At 40.0% G+C, this 25645-nt stretch overlaps 1 protein-coding gene across 2 annotated transcripts in view; it reads left to right on the top strand.

Moving 5' to 3' along the window:
• Positions 1-5052: 5052 nt before the first annotated feature.
• Positions 5053-25645, top strand: part of TMEM132C (transmembrane protein 132C) — a gene marked incomplete at both ends in the record, with an annotated part of 208518 nt that continues 187925 nt past the window's right edge. The window contains one exon of one of the 2 annotated variants that reach the window (XM_084272086.1): positions 5053-5128. In XM_084272086.1, coding sequence (XP_084128212.1) covers positions 5053-5128 — 76 coding nt within the window. Of the gene's footprint in view, positions 5129-20078; positions 20113-25645 lie in introns of those variants that run through there. The other variant, XM_084272087.1, reaches the window with a different exon arrangement.

Below are 25645 nucleotides of genomic sequence, written 5' to 3'. Positions count from 1 at the left end.
ACTGAAGACAGAACAGGGATGATAGTGCACCCAGTACAAGGATGGAATAAAACTCAATGCTGAACACTTTTTTTACTCTATTCTTTCATGTGACTTCAGCTCTTTGGCACAAATTTGGGGTGCAGCACACTCTTTCTGTTGGAACTTTATATACATGGAACAATACAGAATGCAGTTTCCATGTGGATGCTTGCAGTGAACTGGGCAAGGTCTCACTCCAATGATATAAAATTCTATATATAAAGAAAACAAGAAAAGTATAATTCTGAATAGCTACAAGTAAGTGAGCAGAAAAGCATACATTAAATGAGAATTATATTTCCTCACCTAATCCTGCTAATTTCAAAGAATGATAGAATCACAGAGTATTATGTGTATATAGAATATATATGTAGCTTCTTTCCTCTATGTTCCCATGCACTTGATGAAACTCTTTGGTGTCATTATTCCATTATATATATATAAGAACACAGAGGGACAGAGTTGGTGACTTGTTTCAGGTCATTCTGAAAGACAGAGTCGTTTGTATGATATAGTGCCAAGGATAACAATACATGGCAAGCTAAAACAGAGAACAAGTTAAATGGGCCTTCGACCAGTAGACTGTTCACATTCAAAACCACTCACGTGTATCAAGGACAACCTATGATTTTGGCTAAATCATCCAGCAATGGTCAAAGACCAGTTTTCACTACAGAATTATTAAAATCAAGATTAAATCTGGCAGTATCTATTATGTTTACTTATGTAATGGTTGCTAAACTGCTGGCAACATAACAACCCAAACATCTGTTTTCTAAAGTTCCTTCAAATTCTTCCATCTGAAATACTTTTGCTTTTGGTTGGTTGACAGGTTTCTGATTTTCCTTTGTTATTTAAAGTCTACATAGCAGAAGGTTTGGCATTTTTTTCCTTAAAAAAACCCACATTTTTGCATTAAGAAAAATGTAAAATCTTGTCGGTCAACTCTTTTCCATTTTATGATGAATGTTATACATCCCCATGCTCAGTGCAGGAAAATTTAATAGCCTTCTCATTCTCTAACAAAAAATAGCACTTTGGATAGCTGTAAGTACTTATGTAGCACTCAATCACAATGCTACTCCTCAAAGCATATGATTATATTTTCACCTGAGAAAGGTTGGTGAGATAATTGCTGTACAGAATTTCTTCATGGATGCAAGAGATGCATTAAGAAAATACAAGTTGTACAAAATACCTCAGTGCCTGCATACAGGCTGGAAAGTTCTGCTACCGCACATGGCAGTAGGTGCTTTGATTCAATGGATTTTTTTCTGCTTTCACTTTTTAACATTGGATCAGTGAATTGGCATGTGAATTCAACAGTACAGCTGGTGAAATATAAGAAGGGGGTTGTGAGAGACCTCAGTGCAACCTGCATTTTCAACCTAAACTACACTGCATAGTACTCTTGAAGATTTCAGGATGACTGACCCAATGTCACTTTGGCCCACTGTCACTCTATTTGTTTGAGCATGTTCCTTATTTCCTTAAACTTATTGCAGGGAATAAGCTACACGTAAGAATGAAAGTGTCAGGTTTGCCTATTGGAAGTCACAAGAGCTTATAAAGAAATTCAGAACTTATATGGCTATGATTCCTTCAGAGAAACAAAGTCATGGAACTACAAAAAAAGTATCTGTTGATGAAATATTTACTGCAAGCAGAAAGCAACAAAAAAAAAAAGAGTTACAAAATCTATGCAAAGTTAAGTTACATACTATTCAAAATGAAGTCGATAGTATTAATTCCCTATATTCAAGACAAACGCCTTGATACTTATAGTAATGAAGTATAGGACTAAGCTAGTGATAAAAACCACCAGAAACAAAAGTACCCAATTCTCCTTATTCACTTGATTAATCCTTTGACAAGTTAAGACCTAGACTTGGCAATAAAATGTCCACAAACAGAACAGAATTGGACTGCTAGGATTAAACTCATGTCATATAGTTTCTGCAAACCGACCTGCTTGACTTCAACAGGATAATCTGAAGGAGCAGCATATTAATCAAGACAAATAAAATGTCAGAATCTTAAACATACAGAAACACTCTAGAGCAATGAAACCAACAGAAAAAACCCAAAAAGCAGAATAGATTCATGATTCTAATTTAACATACAGAGACTGCCTTTGCTTACATGCCCAGAGACATGATTTGGATGGTATCAAAGGTGTGTAATGACATTTTCTATATTTTTTAATCTCAATGTTATGGTTTCCTTTTTCAGGACTTCATATACACATACTCTCCCTTGCTTGTGAACACACCATTGCCTGTTTTTGTGCTCAGTATTAATTGCACTGTTGTTATAAATTGTTCACAGCAACCCATATTTTCATTATAAATCCATCAAGAAAGAAATTAAACCAGATTTTTTGAATTGTAGTGTGTGATCTGCCTATTTAACTACTTTGGTTTCCTTAGAAAATGCTAGTCTAAACAAATCATCTTAGGCAGAGCTTCAGCTGAAAATTCTGGTACTGAAATCTTATATCTATAATGACAAGAAATCAAATTTAAAAGGAATAAGAATGGTTACAGTAAAACCTATTCCATCCAGACTTCTTTACCATATTTATCACCTTGTTATCTGGCTTCTACCTGTACTCATGGAAGTCTCTGCCAATGGGGTCTATGTGTAACTTCCAAAACTTACTTAAGAGCAGATTATGCAACATATTTACTCCAGTTTAGCTTCAATGAGTAGAACATATCCTATTTGTCAGTATTTCCAAACAATATCAGGTCCCATCTAATTTACCTCATATTAAATTGTCTTCAAAATTCAAAGAAGATGAGCGTTGGTAGTTTATGAATGATTACAGGATTTGGATTTGGTTCCTTAGTAAAAGTTGTCTTGGAAAGAAGAAACATTTGTTTTCACTGTATCTGTTTCTCTTGTTGATCAGAAAGACTGTATGCACACATTATCTACAAATTCAAGTGCAGGACATAAATGCTTGCTAGCTGCTGTGTTTTACTGTTGACTGATAAGTTCTTTTATTTAAACTCATTTAACAAGTATTTCTAACATCTAGCAAAATTTACATTCAAGCAGATGATGCTAAAGACGTCAGAGATTTTGTAGTGAATTTTGCACTAGGAAACACTTCTTCACATTCTTGCTAGAAAAGAAAATACGATAAAATTGCATCCACATGATATCACCTTCCTGCTTTTTCCCCATTTGAATTAGCTGCTACCGACAGTCAAAACACATAAACCACAACAGAACAAAGCACAAACCTGAGAAAGTTCTCTGCAGCTCCCCCCCAGAAACCTCTGTGCTCAGGTAATCTTTCTTGACCTGGTTTATCAAATTGAGGATAATGCCCTGCATAAATAGTAAGCGTTTTAGAATCAACCAAAATACGTGTGACTCATTTTACTTAGGGTAGTATCTCCAGATGAACTTTGACACCTGTTTCAGTAATTGACCACCGGTGGCGAGAGCCTCACTGTTTAGGCAGCCACAGAGGACCAGCTGACAGTATTTACCTGAAGGATCAGAAGAATTTGCCTAATTTCTCAGGATAAAAGCAGCAGGTTGGAAAAGAAGCCACTATTTTAAGATGTGTTTTCTTCCTTAGGTGGTGTCCACCCTCAGTACTTCTTATATTACTTCAAATTCTTAATTATTCTTACCAAACTGCACTTTGCTTTCTGTATGCTGCAGCTGTAGCATGTTATTCAGCTGCAGCTGAAGATTATTAAAAGTACCTTTGTTGTTGGGCCACACTTTTTTTTTTCTAGAAGAGACACAAGCTGAAGATATCCAGGATGCATAAGTAAAAGCATCAAACTAAACAAAGAGGAATAAAAATATGTTCTGTGAATTATTTAGAAGGGGAAACTAAAGTATGCAGAAGGAAAATGAAGAGGATGAGGAGGCAGTAACAGGGCTGGAGCTGGGTGAGATCCAGGTGGGTCAAGCTGTTCCCTTGGATTTAGGGCTTGTTCTGGGCTTCCCTCTCTTTGTAGGGTGTTGTAAGATTATAATGAAGTCCCGTGCTTTGAGAGACTCTGGGGTTTTGGTTTTCTATTTTGAATAGATGTTGATCTACTGTAGGAATTGAGAAAGCAGGAGTCTGGAGCGTGGCAGTGAGGTAAGTAATGGTGCCTCCTGTGGGAGAGGCGTTTCTCCCCTCCTCAGGGACTCGTTCCCGACCTCCCACCCGCGGCCTTCAACCTGTCTGACTCGCACCTCAGGGCAGGACTCCCTTCTCCTGCCGTGTCGGTTTGGCAAAAGTCCATCCTCCCTTCACGGCCCGGGCGCTCGGAGTGGGCGTTTCACCTCGTCAGCCTCCTCCCGTGGGGGCGGCTTAGCACCAGGGGACGGGGTCCTGCTCTCCCGCGCTGCCGGACACCCCCCTCCCCTCAGTCACCGGCCGAGGGTCTCTCATTCCCTCAGCGCTTCCCGCCCTGCGCGCGGCTGTAGCTCGCGCTCCCCCCTTCCCGCCGTGAGCGCCAACGGCCGCCGGCTCGAGCTGAGCGGCCCCCCTCCCTTTCTCCTCCCTCCTCTGAGGGGAAAGTGTGTGTGTGTGCGCGCCCGCGTCTGCCGCCGGCCCCGAGATAAAGGCACGGGAAGCGGAGCCGTCTGGAGCCGCAGCGGAGGGCGCTGGGGTGTAACGGGGTGCGAGTCAGCCGGGGCACAGCCCAGCCCTGCCGGTTCTCGGACCTTCCCCGCCTTTTGCTTCCCCCTCGTCTTGAAAAGTTTTGCCCGGGGAGCGCGGCGGTGCCGGAGCGCCCGTCAGCCGAAGCCCGCCATGGGTGCTGCCCTGCCGGCCCGCCCCCGTTAGGGCAGGGCGTGGAGAGGAGAGGGAAGGCGCGGGCGTGCGGGGCCGAGGGAGGGAGCGGAACCGGCATGGGCAGGAGCCCGCCGCGGGGCTGAGCGGCGCTCCCGAGCGAGGTGTGCGTGTGAGGCTCGGCGATGGCGCGCCCGCAGAGGGCGGCGGGCAAGCGGAGCTAGCGGCGGCGGCGGAGCCCCCCGGAGCCGCGCCCGGGACGTGTCCCCCGTCTCCTCGGCATGGCGGGGGCCGCCCGCGGCGGCGGGCCCCACTGCCCGGCTGTCAGCCTGCTCCTCGGAGCCCTGCTCTGCGGAGGTAAGCGGGGAGGCACTTGTCGCCGGGCGCTGGCGGAGCTGCGGGGGGGAGCGGGCTGGTGCTGCGCTGGGGCGAGGAGCGGAGTCACCAGTTGATCGCGTACAGGCTGCGCTGGGCTGTTTTGCAGCCACTCAGACTTGAACTCCTTGCTAAGCGAGCGTCTTGTTTTCCACGGTAGCGGCGTGTGAACGACTCTTTCCTCCTCCTCCTCCTTTCCCCTTGCTTTTTCCTTTAAGCCCTGCCTCGGTCCCTCTCCGCTGCGTTACAGTTTCGCTTCCTTCTCGCCCTTTTTCCTCCTTGTTTATCTGAACGGTAGGAAGCCTCGCCGCTTTGCCTTTGACTGAAATGAGAGACAGGGAAAGTTTTCTTTCTTCCTGCCTCGGCGATGATGATATTTAGAAACGCGTCTTAATCGCTGCGCTATGTTAGAGGGAACCTCTCCGTGGGAGAGTGTCCGCGTCCCGGCTTGGAACGGAACAGGGGGACTGGTGGGAGCTGCAAAGGGGCACCAGCAGCACGCTGACGGTGTTTAGGAACAGTTCTCTCCAAATTATCTTGGAGTTGTGTGGTGGTAGCTCTAGGGACTGACTAGAAGAAGCCCTGTCACCTGGACTGGGCAAGGTGCTTGTTCTCCTGATTAAAGGGATAGCTGAGAAACAGGTTTGCCTTAGAGGGGTCATGTGAATGATCTGTTGGATGGGGTTCCCCCCCCCCCCCCCCCCGCTCTGAACTCCTGTGATCACAGAGTCCCTTTGACAAAGGCAAATCTTCAGGGATGCAAATCGTGCTTGATCCAGTCGGGTTTCTGTGCAGGATAGTAGGTGACTGCCGTGTCTCAACACTTACTGTTTCCTTGATCAGACCATGGGAGTTGTTGATTTTGTCCTAAAAACACACCCTTAGGAGGGAATGGGAACTTGTTAAGCTCTGTGCGATTCCTGCTGCTGTTGCCAACCCTAGGAATTTTTAGAAAAAACCCTTGCCTCTTACCCGGTTGGTGTTAGTGGTGCTGCTTGACTGACATAAGAAGATTACTAATAAAAGACTCTTCATTGTTTAGTTTGGTTCAGTCCTGCCAACCTCTCTCCCCGGGTAGTTGATTGTAGAGGCAGCCATGAGATATACAGAAGTATCTCGAGAGCAAAGCAAGAGCAGAATTGGTAGTAATTCATAAAGGGTCTTTTCCCACCCTGATTAGTAGGGGAAAAAAAAGTATTTGGCAGAAAAATGCATGGCCTCTTAATGCTGGTCATTTTGATATAGGACATTAAAATTAATGGACATCCCAGTGACTCGACATGCTCTGGAAGTGCTGATGTGAATAATCTAAATACAGGTTTCTGTTTTGATTGCTGCAGCGTGGAGGTGAGAATTATATTAGCCTCGTGCTCACCTTCAGAGACTTGTAAAGAGGGTCTGGCATTTTTCTGGGGCAGTGTGTCTCTTCTGCCATGTACCTTTGGCAGTCAAATGCATCTTCCCCAATAAGCGTTTGCATTAGACTCAACATACTGAGCTAGGCACCAATATATGGGCATTTTCTGTCTGAGAACGTTTTTATAAGAGAAATATATAGGTTATTCATTTTCTTAAGGGCGGGAGAAAGTGCTACAGTGAGAGGTTATAAACAACCCAACCTTGCTAAGCCATTTCTCTCTGCTGGAGCCTGGGTCAGCGTTGACTCAGCCATGCTGTTAAAAAGTCAGTAGTGGTGCCACTGCTAGCGGCAGCTGCTGGGGGCTTCTGGGCTGTGCTCCTTGAGAATAAAAGAGAAAATATTACTCTCCTTCAGGGAAGAAAAGCGGAACTTCTGAGCAGGAAATTTGCCTCTCAGCATTGCTGGGCACAGTATGATTTAGAAAGGAACCGGTTAATTAAACTTATTAAATAAGGTGTTTGCATGGATTCCTTGTGAGGCCTTAACAAGCATTTCATTTGCCCTCCCCTTGTGTATTTGCACTCTTTTTGTTGGCGTGTTAGGATAGTGATTGTTCTTGAGAGCTAAAGTCCAACTAAATGAAAGTCACTTTATAGCTCGCAAGCGAAAACATTTGTAAATGTGCTGAGAAACTTACTATTATAGACAAGTTGTCATTTGCTATTTAAAGAGCTATATTTACTTCTCTGAACTCATTAGCATCTCCTATCAGGCCTGAATTTCTAAGAAAATTCTCCTGAAATGTTGCCTTAGGCTTCAGAGTGCCATTATGCTGTGGTTATTATCTGGCTAATAATGTTAATTCATTCAATCTCAAGAAAGAAGCTTGGCATTTAATTTAAGCCATGCCTCTAGTCAGGCCAGGACGTATAAAAAGTCAGCGTGCAAAAGTGCTCTTGCATTTAGGTACAAGCACACGTTTTACATACCAATTATTGGATGCCTGTTCCCTGGGTGGAGAGTATGTGTGTGAAATCATATTTACATAAGTAAATCCCGAGTGGATATATATTCCTTTCAGGAAATGACCTCTTTTCAGCGAAGTGCTAATGCATGTGCTTAAGCCTCTTTATAGCCAATAGGAGGTATTCATGAGCTTGAAAGTAAGACTTGCTTAATTTTTATTTCTAAATTGTTTTCTTGAGTCTGAGCATAAATGTGGGCACGAGTACACAGATTTACTGTAGGCATGGTTAACTGGGAATCCTCTGTTCCTTGCAATAAGCAAGAATCATAGCAACTGGAAATAATCTATTGGATCCTCAAAAAGACGTTTAGGATGCACAGTTAGAGGATTGTTTTGTTTGCACAAGAAGCACATATGTGTAAAAATCTGGACCTGAGCAGATGCTAAGGTGCGTGGAGTTAGGTACTTAAGTACTGTTTGAGCACAAATGCCATCACACTTGTGTACCCATGAGTTGGTATAGCACCTGCTTTGGTTTATCCTGCAGTCACATGTAAGGTCCTTGTCTTACAGTGATGTAGAAACTGATAGAGGCTCTCTGTCTTTAATGTTACTTCATTCTGATTTTAAATTGTTCAAGCAATAAGGCTTTTTATATCTTATTTTGAAAGTTCCATAGCACAGCATACCCTAATGCTATGGAAAACTTTGTAAATTTTCTTAATTTCATCATGTTAGTGCTAGCTAAGAACCCAGCAGGGATTTACATTACGTTAAATTATAACTGCATAGAGTTTAAGTGGGTAATCTCTCTTTTGGATGTAACACTTTCAAAATGAAGATAGTGTTGTTAATATTCTAATTTGCTTTGTTTTCATATTTCATATCATGTAGTAGATGTTAAAGTTTATTAGACACTTTACTTACCTAGTAAAATACCCAGCAGTTGTATTACAAATGTCTGTTGAAGTATGCTTCTAAATGCATGACTGCATGATATAAAACATCATACCTGTAATCACTTTCCTAATGCATAAATATGTGTCTGGCTCTTGAATTGGGGAGCTAAGTGCTTGCATGACATAGCACACCTTTATGTTTTCTTAAATGGCTAAACATGAGTAAGTATTGGTATACTTGTGTGTTGACATCAAAGGATAGGGATTTTAATTCAGATTTAGTTCAGTGTTTTTCTTCTTAAGCTCCACTGACAAAGCAGTATTTTATCACCACTGGAAAGGTGGCTGGTGAGGAAACTCTATAAAAGAATGCCAAATTTGTTAGAAGTGTTGGTCTACAAATGTTCCTGGGTAGAGTTTTCAAGTTGGTGCCCTTCTGCAGTGCATCTCTGAGCTGCTGTACCTAACTGTGATTAGGGCTGTGCTTATGCAAGTTAGGCAGCATTGAAGAGGTGTCAGAGGGGTCTTTTTTTGTCCTGAATTCCGATTTTCAAGGCTTTGGTGAAGTCTTTGATTTCCTCATGTGCTGCATGCCAGTTTGTGCCGCTACACTGAGATTTTTGGCAGTAGTTCACATCTGGCAGGCTCTGCTAGATGTGTCCTAGCTATTCTGAGAGAGACAAAAAGCATATCGTGATAAAAGATGCAAAAGGAAAATGGCAACAAGTTGCAAGAACTTAAGTGTGTCAACACAGGAACGGAAAATCCGCTAATAGTTAAAAAAAACTAAACTGGGGATGTGAGAGAGAGCAAATGCATGTTATGGGTCACTTCAAACTGATGGACAAGTAACATTTTAAGGTAGATCTGATACCAAAGAGGAAGGTGGATTTGGAAAGGAAAGCTGTGTAGACAGACCTTGCTTTGCTGTCAGAATTACCACTGTCCTGCTGTCTTCAGCACTCGTATTCTTCTTTCTCTCTCTGTCTCGTCCACTGTGATTGTCATTTTGTTGATGAATGGCTTGATCCTGGTTTGGGCACTTTGTCCAGTGGTACCTTTTCAGTTAGCTTAGTATGTAAACACTTTAGTGATACAGGTAATATTTTGTGATGCTCTAAGGTGTTAACTGAATTGTTTGGCTGAAATTTGAGTGCTTTGTCCTTCATAGTGATATGCAATTGCTTTCGAGACAGAAAACTTGCTTTTGTCTAGTTCAAGCTCTTATCCTGACTTGCTCTTACAGGCCTGAGTCCTTTATATTTTATTCACTCTTCCTTACAGACTCAGTACCCTAGCAAAACAGTTTCACAGTGTTCAGCTCTTCAAGCAGTTGTACTGTTTTGTGTTCTGTGGACTGGCTCAGGCTCTAGTGACAGATGTGACCCCTTTGAAACAGGGACGGACAAATGGTGCATTGAAAGTTCATAGCTTCTGCAGTCTCCTCACTTAGAGGTATCTGGTAAAAGCCTGCGGATGCATCTAGCTTTGGAAATAATTTCAGGCCAGTAGTGCCTATGTCTGTTTTAGTTAGCAAATGGAAATACTCTCTCTCTATCTATTTGTTCACATTTTTTGGGGTCAATACACAGCCTCAGGTCACCATTTTTCTTTTCAACTGTATCTAGTGAAATGACCCGGTGAGTCTACTTTTCTATTTTCTTTGCTATTCTAAAGCATATTAATCTGTTGAGCCTGAATTCCATAAACAAAGTGTCATCCCCATCACTAAAATTACAGGCATCTTTGCAGCACTGGTCAATTAGGCGGACTTTTCTTTAGGGAAGTACATTTTGACTAAGTGGTTCTTTGCCACTACACTTAAGAAATGTGCTAATGTCTTACTATTGCATCACTGACATCTTGGGTCAGTAACTTTTGTGCTTGGAGACAACCTTTTCTGGCACTGCTCTTGCCTGAGTAACACAGATCATACTAATCATAGTTCCCCTGTCATTATCTAAAGCGTTCTCTTACAAGTGTGCATTTCTAGCAGCTTGACAGATGTAAACAGCCAGAAAAGTCTCCTTAAGTGGACACTTCTTTTATTATATACTGCAGTAAGAATTTAATCTGATTTTGCCATCCTCTAGTGTTACAAATGTCATGTGTAAGGTCAAACACTTTTTGTTAACAGCTTATTCTCACATATTTTTCCATTTTCTTCTGAAGTATTATAAAGCTTCTACCATTTCTTGGAAGGACGGTGTGAAATTTAAAATATTTTTATAATAAATGCAATAATGTCTGTTGGTACTGGAATTTCATCATTTGGTGCTGTTAATTGTATGTTCCCCTTTAAGATGAGGAAACACAAACCTGCTGCAAGGGGAGACGATAAGTGAATTGCCCTTTTCAGGGCTATGAAGCAAACACTAAGCCCCAAAACAGTGGTGTAGGAATTTGACATTTACATGAAAACTTTGAAGATAAATAAGACTGTAAAAGGGGGGGGGGGGGGAGGGAGCTTGCTTAATTATCAAAAAAGGCTTTGAAAAAAGTTTATACTTTTGGATGGGAAAAAAAAAAGACTTAATTGTCTCCTAAGTATGTCTAAAAGTCAGTTTCTGTTTGGAGAGGAAATATTAAGTAAATAAAAGGTAAACTGATACTGCACCAGATTCCGTTCATTAACTGCAACATGCAATCACAGAGTATAGATGGTGAAATAGATCCACCTATACATCTAATATATATTTACTGTATTTTTCTGCCTGGTAAATTTCTTCAACTGAGCAGTTCTTCATTCAAAAATATTTTTGAAACTGATACAACCTATAAAATTTACTTCTAAAACTGTGCTTGCTCCTAAAACTAGGGTAATTTAATATTTTTTGTGAAGTAAACTATTTTACATAAAATTATCATTTCGGCTTCTTCAGATACAAACTAGTAATAGCATAGTTACTCTATTAAACACTTCATTAGTATTTTTCCTATAATTTGCTATTACAAATATGAACCAGCACTTTATAGGCTATGAAGAGATTTCTTATTCTAAATTACTTTAGAAAAGCATTTTAACTTAATTTTTTTCTTCTGATCAAGGAGGAAAGTAAACTTCAAAATGTTAGTTTCTGTCCTTGTGAAATTCTGTTTTCCAGCCAGTTGTATTGCCTGAGGGTGCAGTTCCTCACCAGCCTGAGCCAATGTAAATTGATACTGCCAGGTTTCTGCCCTCTCCCTAACTGAGCAACCCTCTTTCTGTGCCAAGGCTGGCATGCCTCTAATTCCTCTGTAAGCTGCTTCAGAGAGATAAAGCACATAAAATACCTTTTTTCTTTTTTTTTTTTTTTTTAATAAAGGGTTAGTCTGTATCACCTTGGGATCAATTTACTACTTGTATAAGCAAAAAGAGGACTGATCCAAGTGAGAGGAGGATAGTTTAAAGGGTAGAGTACTGCAGCCTAGCACTTGCAGTGGTATGGCTTTAATTTGGTCATGGGACACTATAGTAAAATGAGATTGTTACAAGGAGTTGCTTACATTATATATCTGATGCAGGATATTAAACACTGAGAGGTTAGAGAACATGAGGCACTTTGTAAACTGCACAGCTTTGATTTCTCTGTTGTGTGTCTTCTCGTTTTGCTGATTCTGTATAATTGTGAACAAATCAGTCATGCTGATACATACTAATGTATCATAATTTCCTCATGCAGGTATAATACACTTTTTGATGCTTAAGATAAAACTCTTTTCCTTATCTCAAAGGAAACCATCACCCCATCTCCAACAAAGAAGCACTCCAAACTCCAACTTCCTTTCACTATCATTACAAACAGGACTGGTAGCACTGCTTATTAGACTTGCTATTAAAAGAGTTTAGGTTTAGTTTTTATTAATTCCTCAATGATTAACTGTCAGCTAAAATACTCCATGCCAAGCATATGCCTCAGATTAATTTTTTTTTTTCCTTCTTTTTCAAAACTTCAGCACAGAGTTCAGGGGTTTATAAGGACAGAGCTAACGGAGGGAGGGAAACTGGGTTTTCTGTTCCTTAGAAATAGTGGCTGACCTCTTCTTTGAGAAGCATCGATACCCCAATGAAACTTGCCAGGAGGAGACTTGTGAGATTGCTGGGAAAACAGTCCCTGGTTGATTTGATGGGCTGTCAAGTTAGCAACATTTGAATGAATGAATTTGCTTATGACATGGAAAGACTTGATGTGTCCTTACAGCTAAATATCATGAAAACTGCTGTGGCATGTACCATTTCAGGGTGAGCTCTACATTCACTCTAATTACAGGTTGTCTTTGCAGAAGTCTGACCTGGACAAAGCATAAGAGCTATGGACAGTGGTAGGGACAGTGTCCACCCTCATGTTCCATCCCTTCCCTAGCTGCAGGGGAGGCTTCTGGAAGAGGAAAATGTCTAATTTGGAATAAAGAAAGGATAAAGCTGGAGCTTAAAGTGGAGAGTGAAATGGGGAAAAGGAGAATGGGGTGGGAAAGTGTTGTTTGAGCATTGGTAAGGACAAGAATCAGTTTGGGGGCAGGTGAGGGGCATAGTTGGGCTTTCTGGGTGAAGATGAGGAAGACTAGTGGGGGAAGAGCTTGGCTGTGGAAGGTGGTGTGAAGGAAAAGTGAGAACGAGGACTTGTAGAAAGACAAGGACCTTGGGAGGTAAGCACTGAGGGAGGATCAAGGTTATGTAAGGGAAATGTCTTGGGAAGCTGGAGCTAGAACTGCTGTAATGAAACGAGCAGAAGCATATTGAGCATGTAAAGGTTTGGTTCATGTGCTGGTGGACAAAAGGACTTGGGTCTGAACAAAACAGGTATACTGCTTGTCACAGTTTTGTGTAGCTGGATACTGGTAGAGATTTATAGGATGATCTCTGTCTGTCCTTATGTCTGCTCCTAAGCCTCTCAATGCATATTTTCTCCCCTGTCCAACTGAAAATGGGAGTGATAGACCAACTTTGGTGGGCATCTGGCCTCCAGCCAGGCTTAAACCATCACGTAGCTGCTAGAGGATGTTTTTGGTGTGTTCTGTTTTGGGTTTTTTGCTATAGTCTGGGATGCAGAATGTATTCCTGAGGTGTAGTGATGTGTTGTAGATGAAGGAGAAAGAGTTGGACAGATGAGGTCCAGGCCCACAGCGGTGCCTTCTGCTCCAGTACCCATTGCAAACAGGTAGAACCTTCCTGTTATCATCAATGGGCATGGAATCAGGCCAACTGTTTCTGTTTAAATTGATGATTTTAATTCTTGTCTGCAGCTGAATTGCTCTGTCAATCATTGTACAATGACACTGGATGTGTGTGGAGACAGTGAAACCTAGCTGAGCAGTGGCCTGCGTTTACTGGGCTGTTACAGTATGTTTGTTACATAGACTCGCCCAGCATTCACTTGGTTGGTGGTGTGCATGTGGTGGTGGAGAGAGTAATTACCCAGAATCTGGTTTTATTCCTTTAAAACCGAAACATTTCTGCAAGAGTTGATGTGGTAGGGGTTTTCTTTTTAATTTCATATCTCTCCAGAGAGAGCCAGAATGTTTGTTTCTGCTCTGTAAAATCAAATGACTTGTCACTCTACTGGCATGAAATAAATAGTAGGAAATATAATAAATAACTACTGTGGAGAAGGTAATACAGTATTGACTTCTCAGTACCTGTTAATTTTTACTGATCAGCATGTCAGGGAAGAAGGAGATTGAATTTGGCTGCCCCTTAGTGGGGTGGATACCTCTTTGTCAACAGTATTAGTCTGAAAACTCATGAGGTATTCAGTTTTGCAATAGATTTATGTAAAAATTTGTAGAGGATCAATTTGTATTACACTTCTGTCATGCTGCCTAGTAACTTCAGGTTGTCATTCTTCACACTTCCACATTTTTAATAATGAGTTTAATTTAGTGTTTCTCTGTTGCTGCTTTGCTCTTCTGGTGGATACTCTGGAACTTGATGGTGTGTTTCACAGCTCCAGGTGTGCAGTATTGAACTGTTGAGATGGAAAAGATGCTTCTCCATGTGTGTAGCTGTAATTTGGAATTTGGATTTGATTTATACAGAGTATGGGTAGCTGTTCAGTGAATTTCTGTGACGTGCTTTGGCACTAGTAGCCAAAGGGAGCTATATGTGCCTAACGTGAGTGTGAAGCCTGTGCCTCTTGCAAAAGTAGATGTGAAGTGTAGTTGTCTTTAATGTGTATTATTTAATGAATATTTTTATATTATTATTTATATTCATTATTTAATGAATCTTAGTCTTGACAAAGCCTACTATTAAAAAAAGAAAGAGGTTTATTTGGCAGAGTGACTACTCATTATATTTTCTTTTATGTTCCAAAAGACATCTTTTAAGAGATACTATTGAGCTAAACTGTTTTAAATGCCTTTTTGTTGTCCATAATCATTTCGTTAACAATTTCAAAAGGAAATCTATTAAAAGAATTCAGAACAAGGAACTATCTTCCCATATATTTGTTTAGCATGCCCTCTTGTTCCATCTCAGGGAGAAAAGGGTTTGTGGGATTTTTTAAATGGGAAAAAGCAAGAAATTGTAAGTAGAGTTACCTGTTTTCTTTAACTCTCCTTCCAGCTGTACATGTAAACATCAATGCTTAGGTAACCTCTAAGATTTAACTTTTTCATCTACAAAATGGGAGTGACTATTACACTTAATTCTTTTATCACAGCGCAGATAGAAAAATATTTTCTTTGTTATAAAATTGCAAGTTCTTTTTACAATAATATCTGTAACTGGTTAGAGAGTGATGTGAATTATTGCTGTTTCTTTTTTACCCAGGGGAAAAAAGCAGTCTGATACAAGATCATTATCACCTGATGGTACTCAGTGATTCACTGGATATGCTTTTTAGCTTATGGAATCAATACGGAAATATAACTAATGTGTTGTGCTTTGGAATTTCAGCAAACTAGTAGAAGGAATTTTTCCAATTGTGTGTGGGACAATGGAATTAGTGGATTTTCTTTTTCCTTTGGAGTGCCACAAGCAGTCTGGAGATGAAAAGAGTGTGATGACTGGTCTTGAAAGACAAATGCTGGTCTGGAAACACCTACAGTGCAATGTCTATCTGGAAGGTCTTTATTGCATTACACAGCTATTCAAAGAACCATAGCTTCATGGTGTTGCCGTGGCTATTTCACGGATTAAAGTTGCATATCACTGTATTTCAGGCTCAAAGCTTCACAAGTCCTCAAAGCTTCAGGCTTCCATTGAACTTTAGTCTTGGTTTTGAAAATTCATTTAGAATTAAATTAGCTGTAGTGACGAAACTGTGGCACTTAAATGTCATCTGATGATTCCTATTAAACCATGATCCTGTAGTGCAGTAATGTCAGAACTGGTTTGAAGTGAAAATCATGCCTTTAGGCAATATTGTTAAGGGAAGTCGTGAAATGCAAACAATTTATTTGAATATTGTATTGATTTGTTTTTTTTGGAGAGAGGAAAAGGATCCACTTTATCAGTGGCACAGATGTATAAAGTGGGATCTACCATTCTGAGTGCCTGTAAAATACCGGATCGTGACATAGACCCTGCAACCCATCTTACCTTTGTATGTTGAACCAAATTAACAGTGGTCCAAGCCCACTTAAACTTTAGGAATTTTCTGACCTTTTTTGGACTTCTGTGGTTCTTGGCCGTTCTCTCATCACTTATCTTTTAGAAGTAGGCCAAATTGAAGCCTTGGGTCTCCAGTGCTTATGAGTTTCTTTTGACTCTTTGTATTTCATTGTTTGGTAATAGTGGACTCTTCTGAAATTAAAAACTGGATTTAGTGTTAGAAAGCATACATGAATAACTTCCAAGGAATTGGCAGAAGCTGTTTGTTGATTGAGGTCTGGTTCTTCTGTAACAAAGCAAATTCTGCTCTGTGGGCACTCTGTTATGCTTTGTGTATGGCAAGTAGAATCCTGTCCTCCTTATTTTAGCAGGAGTCTTGCTGTTCATCAAGACTTCAACCCGTATGTATGCTGCTCTGTGTCTAACACTCATAATGCTATTCACAAACAAAGAATAGTGTTGTATGAATTCTGGTTTTACAGCACTTTACATATTGCTTTACTGGAAGAGGAGAGCTAGTTCAGAATGCCAGGTAGAATTTGACACTGTTGTCAGACCCTGTCAGAGTTCATGTTATTTTGGAAGTCTCTTTCTGCTACTTAGCCTGTGTTATAGGTGGTGTTGAAATACCTGTATACAAACAATTGTATGGGAGGATGTTTAAAAGTCTAAATCCACATGTTGAAATTATTTGAAGTACATTCACTTCAGATGATTTGGCTATTACAAGTAGAGGCATTTTAAGTTTCAATTTTCAATTATTCTGCCCCATGTCTTGCAGTAGTCCCACACAGCTACTGGAAGCAGAGAAGCTCAGATGTTTCTGTGGAAGGATTTTCAACATAGCAGTTGTTCATTTCATTTATGGCTTTATTGAGTAAGTTTGCACCATGCTTTCTGTCTTTACCTAATGCTGAGTGCTCCTGAATGTTGGTATTCCTTCCACTTGATGTAGCTGAGCAATATGGAAGAGAGGGGTGGAGGTGGAAAGAAAGGACAGTATTTTCATTAGTACACTATAGAGCTTGGATGTTTTAGTTCTTAATGGTGGTTGAAGCTCTGGAGTGTCAATATCATTGCTGCAGTTACCATTACTGACATGTACTTAGTCATCTTTGGTGTTCAGGAGGGTGATTAAGCTGACCAAATGTCTGCTCTAGAGTTGAGGTGATTTGCTCTCTGGGTTCCAGCTGAAAGTCTTGTCTGTATCTTTGACTGTGGTGGAAGTAGTATTTATGTGTAGATTTTAATACTCTAGTGTTGTAAGTACAGATGAGATGAATTCAACTTAAATAGACTGACAAAGACTCTATGGGCTTGTAGATTCTGTGAAGTGGTCAGCTTTTTTTGGAAATCTACCCCCTTCACCCAGATTCAAACAAGCTTAGGTATTTAAGTTGAGATAAAAAAAAAGCCTGTGTTCCTATGATCACAGAAGAGTAAGAAAGGCTTTCAGAGTGTCGTTCACATTGATTTGATATTTTGAATCCAAAAGGGCCTTTATTCTTCCATCAACAAAGTCTTGGGCAAGTAAGGTCCACTGTTAGATGCCTCAGTTATGTAGGATGAATCTGGATGTGTGTGACTGGAGGTGGGCACACACAAGAGAAAATGCCTAATATTTAAAAAGTTATGAATTGTACCCGTTAGTATTTCTGTGCATTAAATGGTGAAGGACAAAACTGGAAAGCTTCCTTTTCTGGTACCTATGCTGTCTTTTGGGGATTTGGTTATCCAAAGCTATTACTCTAATTTACCTCTACCAACCTTCTACCCTCTTAGAAAGTGAGTTGTGGGTTGCCAGCCTGTGATTTTGTTAATTTCTAAGCTGCTTTAAAGAAGTATTCTTGGGTTTATATAGAGATTTAAATTCTGTACTAACATGGCACAAAAGCAAATAGCACTCTGCATAACACAGGGTGAATATGAACCCCTCACCCTCCAACTTGTAATTTTGAATTTGTCTCTCACATTTCAGACTTTAGGTCCTCTTAACTGAAAATGAAATGAAACAGTTTGAGCTTTAGAGAAACTGTTTTGAAGAAAGAAAATGCAAACCACATGGTGTACTCACAATGTGAAGACTTAGAGCAGAAATCTTTCTTCATTGGAAAAATGAACTCTAGTGGGTTTACTAAGCAACATTTCAAAGCAATTTGAGATGAAAGGGCTGTGGTCTAATTCATTGCATATGTGATATTTCCTACTGGATCAATGTTATGCAGTGGTTTGGGATTTTTTGTTTGTATGAATTGATAGTTTAAAAATGAGTTTAATCATAATTTTCCATCTAAAAAGTGGCAGAAATTTGTGTGTCATAACAATTGCATTCAGACTAGCTGTTTAACACTTCTCACTGTAATACCCTTTGAAAATGTGACTTTCCCAAGTCTAACAGTTGGAGCTGAAGTTTTCCATGCTGCATATTTTCTGACTCATTTGGGAAAGTTTCTGTGAAGTGGTTCAGTTGTTTCTGAGAACAAAGCCAGCCAGGAATCCTGAGTTCCAGCCAGCTAGAATCATTTCCATGAGCAGCACTAGGTGGGTTAAATCCTGTGATTTTTCGCTGTTAGAGGCAGAGATAGATGGTGTTTGCTGTAATCTACCTTTCTGAAGAGATGATGATGATAGTGTTCATATTTACTGAGTAAGATTTGTGACTGCAGATAACTTCTGCAAGCATGTCCCTGCATAAAAAAAAGACCAGATAAAAAGGGGATTAAAAAATATATCTGAAGCTGTCTAGTTTTTGGTCTAATTCCATGAAAAATCTATTCAAAGTTGCCAGATTTCTAAGTCTGAAAATTGGGTTTAGTCCATTCTGAATGTGGAATTGAGAGGGTGGTAGCAGTGTTATTCTAAGCATCTTGTCTTTGTGGATCACCCTGCATCTCAGATACCTGAGCTGTGTATGGGTTTTCTTGGTGGTGGTCCTCTTTAACTGCCATGAGCCATCATGGGCACAGTTTCCAGAGTAAAAACTGCAGAGCCCCAGAGGCTCTCAGAATGCTTCCTTCTGCTATTCAGTTTGCTTCTTCCTCCTTTCCTGTATCAATCTTAGGGCATGGCAAGAGTTAAGGAACAGGTGGTTATCTACAGGACTGCTGGCTCGTCTGGGGTAGCTTCCTGGGAGAGAAAAATCCCAGTTTTTGTGCTGAAGGAAGTTACTGTCTGTGGAGTTCTGCTGTGTTTGTTACAGAGGCAGGAAGGTGTGTAGATGTGTCAGGGTCAGTGTGTGTTTAATTTCTGAATCTATACCGTGAGGAACTTGGGGATTTCTGAGTATAAACAGTCCCTGTGGCTGTCACTCTTCATACTTGGTGTTGGGGACAGCATCCCAGAACATATTTTTAATAACCTTTCAAAGACCACAAGTGTCATAATGAGCCAAATGCAACCTACAGAAGGAAGATAGGTAGAGCATACCTGCTCCTGTGCCTCTTACATTGCCTCTCACAATCTTCTGTTGGAGCTTGACTCCCTTTTCTGAATAATTCCTTCACTGGTACTAGCTGTAGCCAGGCATGTTGGATAAATGTGCAGGTTAACTTCTATCTCATGGAAGGAGTGAAGATTGTAGAAAGATAAAAAGGACCACAGTAACACTGGGGGGGTTACATTCTGTTCTTGTTGTTGCCACTGTGTTAACACTGTGCTTGGGGGGGAGCAGATTTTTTGTTACACAGGTTTTCTAAATTAGACATTTGTATTAGCAGATACTTCTGAGAGTGGTTACTAATTTTGCTGTGGTTCACCCTTTTAAAATATTAGAAAAATAAGAAAAAAGTGTTATGTAAATGTATTAATATTTCTCTGTCCTGTAATCTATCATGAGAAATGTGTAAGAAGTGCATCAGATTTTAATAATTCAATGCAGAACTTAAATATTGTCTTGCATTAATTCATAGGATTATACATAATGATAAAGAAATAGTGAGCAGCTGTCCATTCTCTCAGCCTTGGGCAGAAGTTCTCTGGAAGAAATAATATGTCATTAAAGGCTGTATCTTAATGCATATGTATGCAGGGATGAATTAAGTTTAAGTCTGGATTTCCTTATTACTTTTTTTTAGTGCTTTCCTTGGCAAACTTCACATTCTTTTTTTGTGAAGGAACCTTCTGGCTCATTGTAGGCTATTCCTGCTGCTTTTAATATCCTTTGAGATTGATTCATGAAGTGCCAACATCTTGAGCTGTGGAAAAAGAGTAAAAATCCTAAAGAAAGACCCTGGATACATGGGAATGATTTGAACTCGGACGCTTTCTGTGCCACTTCGATCTGAAAGAGGCATCTTGTGATTCGAAGAACCTCTAGTATTAATGAAGGCCATTAATTCAATCAGTTCCATTTTGATTAAAACCTGATAGCATTAGGAAAGCATATAAAGATCTGAATCAGGTTTACTGGAATGATATTTTAGGAAACAAGAGGTGTCTCAGGTAACTTTTGAACATGTCAGTGATAACGACTTAGAGGGAAAAAAATCTCTGTGGGTAGACAAACTCCATAACATTTTTATATTAGTGACTAATGTCTTGGAGCAGGATAGGTCAATGTGTGCTTCCATTTCACTAGCTGATAGTTCATCACAGGAGAATGAAGTTATGAGGAAACAAAAGAAAATGGATATGAAGAGTTCAGTGCAAGGGTGTTAGAATACCAGGCACATCTGTAGGGGATGGTGGTGGCCCCACAATGTTTCCACAGTGCATATTTTGAAAATTTACTGCAGAGATCATGGAATGAACCTATGACTCTCTTGCTTCTTTTCAGGAGATCTTTGAACAGAGAAAAAAAAGAAAATGGAAGTGATGTTTCTTTCCTTTGCAAACTAGTCAAGGGGCCACATTTGAGTTGCTGCATTTGAGTTGTTTGAGAAGTATCTCTCTTTTAGGAACGCTTTTATGAGATGGATCTCAGTAGATTTCAGCTGAAATAGAGCAGCAGAAATTGTACACAAATAATGTTTTCCTTGTCTCCTACCTGTGCAAGAATAATGCTAATGGTTTCTCATGAGCATAGCCTGAGAAGACAGGATTGACTGGAAACGGACTCTGTGGCAACCCAGGTGTCAAAGCCAGAGGTCAGGGCTTGATCTTGCTACGGTCAGTGATCTTGATATTGGTCTTACAGCAAATGCAGTGTAATGGTTGGGATTTGCTAACTTTTAAGTTCGATTAATATTACTTTTCTGTAATAACTCTTGTTAATTTTTGAGCAGGCCAATTAGTGAATTCTTTCCAGTTGATTGTAGTTACTGAAGTGTGTTATTTAGGAGTCACTTTCTTTTAGGAGAAGAGGACAAAGTTCTATGCCAGAAAGACAATGCTTGGATAGTGATTGAGGCCATTTGAGATCCAATTCCTGATTTTTCTGGGAAACATCCTTGTTTGTTCTTTGATTATACAAAGTGATGAAGGAGAACCTAAACTAAAAGCACATATTTAGTGGAATTAACCTGTGCAGGTGATCATCTTTTCCTGCTTCTATTGCATTCCATTGTCTCACACAGCATGCAGAAGAAATACTTTTTTCCCCACTGGATTTCAGATGCTATAGAACACCTTAAAAGTTCTTTGCAGCTCTCAGGAAATGAGGATTCAACACATTGCAGAGAAGGCTGAGCATGTTCAAGGTCAAGAATGGTACTGACCTGCGTGATTGAGAAGAATACTAAAAAAACCTCTCCCAGTTAACTCTGATACATAGAGGTTTTTAGATCTTTGCTTAAACTTTTATCCAGGCTCCTACATAAAGCAGTCAGACTTCCTTTAAAACCTTTGTAAATAAACCTGTAATAGTAAATGCTTTGAGAATTACATTCAAAGACCAAAGTTTTAATTTGTAAGTTATGACTGTCAGGAACTTTTTCATACAAGAGAAAGACAAATCCAGCAGTTAGCAGAAATAGAGTAATAAATCTGTCTACTAATTTAGGTTTTGTTAGGATTTTTCCCCCAAAATAGAGGGAAACAGTAAGTGTTTAGAGAGAGAAACAGAAGTGTCTCTTTTTTGTTTGTTTTTTTTTTTAACTTGGAAGTCTGTTCAGTGGTTATGTCAGTGCTTTACATGATTATGTCTTCAACTGTATACTTATGTATCAGCAGCAAACTCCAGTGCAGTAGAATCTTCAGCTGATAAATCAGGCTTTTGTTGTTATAGTCTTTCTTGAGGATTTACTTGAAAGAAAAATAAATAATTTGTAGGCTCTTTCATTTTCACTGTGTAAACATAAACCAGTTATTTGTAGTTCTGATGGCTTGTTTCTGGAACCTGTTTGAGTTTTCTTGAGGAAACTTACCTTACGCTCACTCTTTTTGCCTTAAATGTCATGTGTTAAAAACCAAAACACACCTAAGGAGATGGTGGTGTTCAAATAATTGTAACTGAGAACAGAAATCTTTGATTTAAGCAGCACAGCAGTACAGCCTGTGTTTCAGGAGCACAAGCTTTCCTTTAATAAGCAAAAGTGACCTGGAGGGTTTCTTGTAAGTTCAGTGAGTGGTGTGATAGCACAGAGATTGGATGCATCATGGTATATTATAAAACCCAGATGGAAATTTAGAGTTTTAATGCAGACACTGAACCCAGAAGCTTTGCTTCGTTCAAGTCTGGAGGGTGATCTGTGGAGTACATGGCACTCTGGCTGGTGTGTTTGTAGAACAACTCAAAATATAAACAAAGCAACATCAGAGAACCAAATTTGCTGCAATTCTTATTCAGATGGGCTGCTCACACTGAGATTATAAGCAGATACATCTGCAAACATTCTGTGCTGCTCACCAGTCGCTAGAGGTGTTCTCAGGTGCTGTGTAGATACAGCCAGAGAGAACTCTGTTAGGTATGAAGGTAAGTCCACCAATGCCATCCTGTGGGTACCAGCTGCAGATTTGGGTTCTGTCCAGGTTGTCCTTCACAGGACAGAGTTTATTGGTTCTGGTTTAATACTTTGCTTGTGTTCTAAACGTGGCCATTATGTTGGCCAAGTTCCTATAGTAAATGATTTTTATGTACCTAATTCATTCTCAATGAAACAGACCAATCCATTAAGGATTCTGCACTAAAAACTGTAGCTCATTATGTGTTCTTGTGGTGTATGACATCAGTAGAATGCCACAAGTTAATTACATTCTTAATTACAGCTTTGTATTGAATTAGGGATCTATTATACATAGAATAATTGAAAACCTGCTGAGATCACGTCTGGTAATATCTAATTGTATCCCATGACTTTTTTTTTCCTTAAGCTTTAAATAAAAACTGGTATTTCATTTAGCATGGTTTTAATTAATTGACATGAGAAATGTAATTAGAGCTGAGGCAACGGACCAACTGTCTAAAAACAATCACTCAGAAATTAATCACATTTTGGGGAGCAATTAGCAGTTTCCAGAGCATTTCTGGAAAAAACTTTGAGCAGGCACAGTTGAAGCAAGGACTGGCTGCTCTTAGAGAAGAACAGTCCCAATGTTTGGAGACAGTCAGAGTGCTCTTTCAACCTAAGGAAACCTGATGATATTGTGGCGTCAGGCATCAGAACCCGAAGAATAGCACAGGAAGAGGACAGAGATCTAAGGATTTTCCCAGGATTGGGGAAGGATGGGATGTGGCTTTATTGTACCAGGAGTGGAAGAGGTTGCTGGTGGCCTGAATGGCTGAGAAGTGCTTTCCTTGACTACAGTGGAATTGCCTGCTACCTGCCAAAAGCAGAAGAGTTTCACCTCTGTCAGTGAAAGCCAGTTGGGCAACTTGAATGTTCTGCCTCTGCTTTCCAAGTCCCACCTGTCTATATGGATGTGGCAGAATTTTTTGGAAGCTGTTTTGCTATCCACCATCTGAGGAACACTACTGAGGTAAAAGGAAAAAAAATCTTTCCTCTTTTCTTTCTTCCTGAACATGTTTGGTAACTCTTGCCCTTAATATCCGTTAATATCAAGAATGAGTAGTTAGCCAAATTAGGCAGGATGTGATAGTGATAATGGTGATGAGTTAGTAGACCAACACATTTGGCATATATCTCCTTTTGTTTGACAAATATCTTGTCTGTGATCTTAGACAGAACTCACTGGGCTTTAAAGATGTTATCTTAGAAGGAAATACTACTGAACAGTATTTTCAGTGACAGAATTTGAGGCTGACATCAAGCAGAAGATTTGGGTCTGTCCCTTTTTTTTTGTCATGTTTGTTTTTGTAGGAGATTTTAATTTTGGTGGGGTTTTTTAAATGGAAATTGTTATTAGATTTTTCTGTTGCTATATTTCCATAGGGACAAAGTCTTTCAATTAAACTAACCCGCAATGAAGCTTTAATTCCAAGGTGAAGAATAATGTCCATTTGCTGTTTGCAGAAAGATTTGTTTCAGAGTATATGTTTGTTGTATTTCCTGTGTATATTCAGAGGATTGGCTGTTTTCCAGTTTGATATCTCTAAAATGATATGTGCACGTATCTAGACATGCCTATACATGCATAAATACGCATATGCTTTGTTTATAAATTGAGAGCATATGCAAGGATAGAAGTGCTGTGTGAGAGCAGGTTTAAGAGATCTCGCTGTGCTTGGACACAAGCAGAGAAACCCTGGGTACATCATCTGAAAACTGGCTGGCAGCCATAGCACAGAGAATGGAGGGAATGTTTGCCTAAAAGACTAGATTGTGTCAGGCGTGACTAAGCAGGAATTTTAGCTAAAATGCGTTAGCAAATTGAATGCTTAGAGGAAAAGGAGAACTTTCATAGTCTTATCTTTGTTCACTTGAGACTAGGTTTTATTTTTAATATGAAAATCAATGGATTGGTGGGGGAAGTAAATTCTGCAGTGTTTCCTGAGGTTTAGGAATGCTGATATAGGTGGCTGCTGGATATTTTTTCCTATGGTTCTTTGCATCCCTTCTGGAATATGCATTGCTTTAACAGCCTTGTAGCTCATGGAGTGCTGGGCTGTCAGTCAGGTGGTAAAATACTTTAATTGCTCCCATGCACTTGGCAGATCCAGTGAGAGAAAGGGTAGGACTGGGTAAAAGGAGTGCACTGCAAGCTTGCTTTCTGTCTGTCAAAAGAATGATAAAGCATAAGTCCTGGCTGTTATCCTTCCTTTTTCCATGAAAAGCATTCCTGATGGAAAGAGGTGTTGGGGTATACATACTTTGCAGGTCCTGCTCTCTTTTGAATCTCTGAGGACATGGGAATGGCCACTGCAAAGTGATAGCTTCATGGAATAAGTTATCCAGCAGGTCAGATAATTTAGAGCTGAGAGTGGAAGAGATTTCCTCCCCTTGCATTTTCCTCCCCATGTATTTATGACAGACTAAGATGATATTTTTCTTAATCTCTTTTCCTCTATTTAAACTTTTTATTTCTTCAGAAGTGTGTGATTTTTACTTTTCATGTTTGTCCTGACATCAAAAATAATTTTTCCCAGGTAGATGTTTTCAGCAGTTAAACTGTGCTCATGTTGATTAAATGACACCCCTTGTTGCTATAAGGTTTCTGAAAAGCTGTCTCTCTGCATTAATAAACAAGTGGGAAACTGCTGAAACACACGACCCTGCACACTGAATCTTTCAGTCACTTATTTTATAGCATTCTGTGTTCTTATTCATTGCTCTTCTCGTATTATCCTTATTGGATGTCTGTGCAAATTGATGAAGAAATCACTGTATTCATGTTTCTGTTGTCTAGCTAAGCTTAGCATGTGAAACACTGATGGTCTGGCAGGGTTCTGGGAACTTCTAGGATG

Source organism: Gallinula chloropus, assembly GCF_964237585.1.
Source record: "Gallinula chloropus genome assembly, chromosome: 17".
NCBI lineage: Eukaryota > Metazoa > Chordata > Aves > Gruiformes > Rallidae > Gallinula > Gallinula chloropus.
This window is presented reverse-complemented; position numbering and strand designations above follow the sequence as displayed.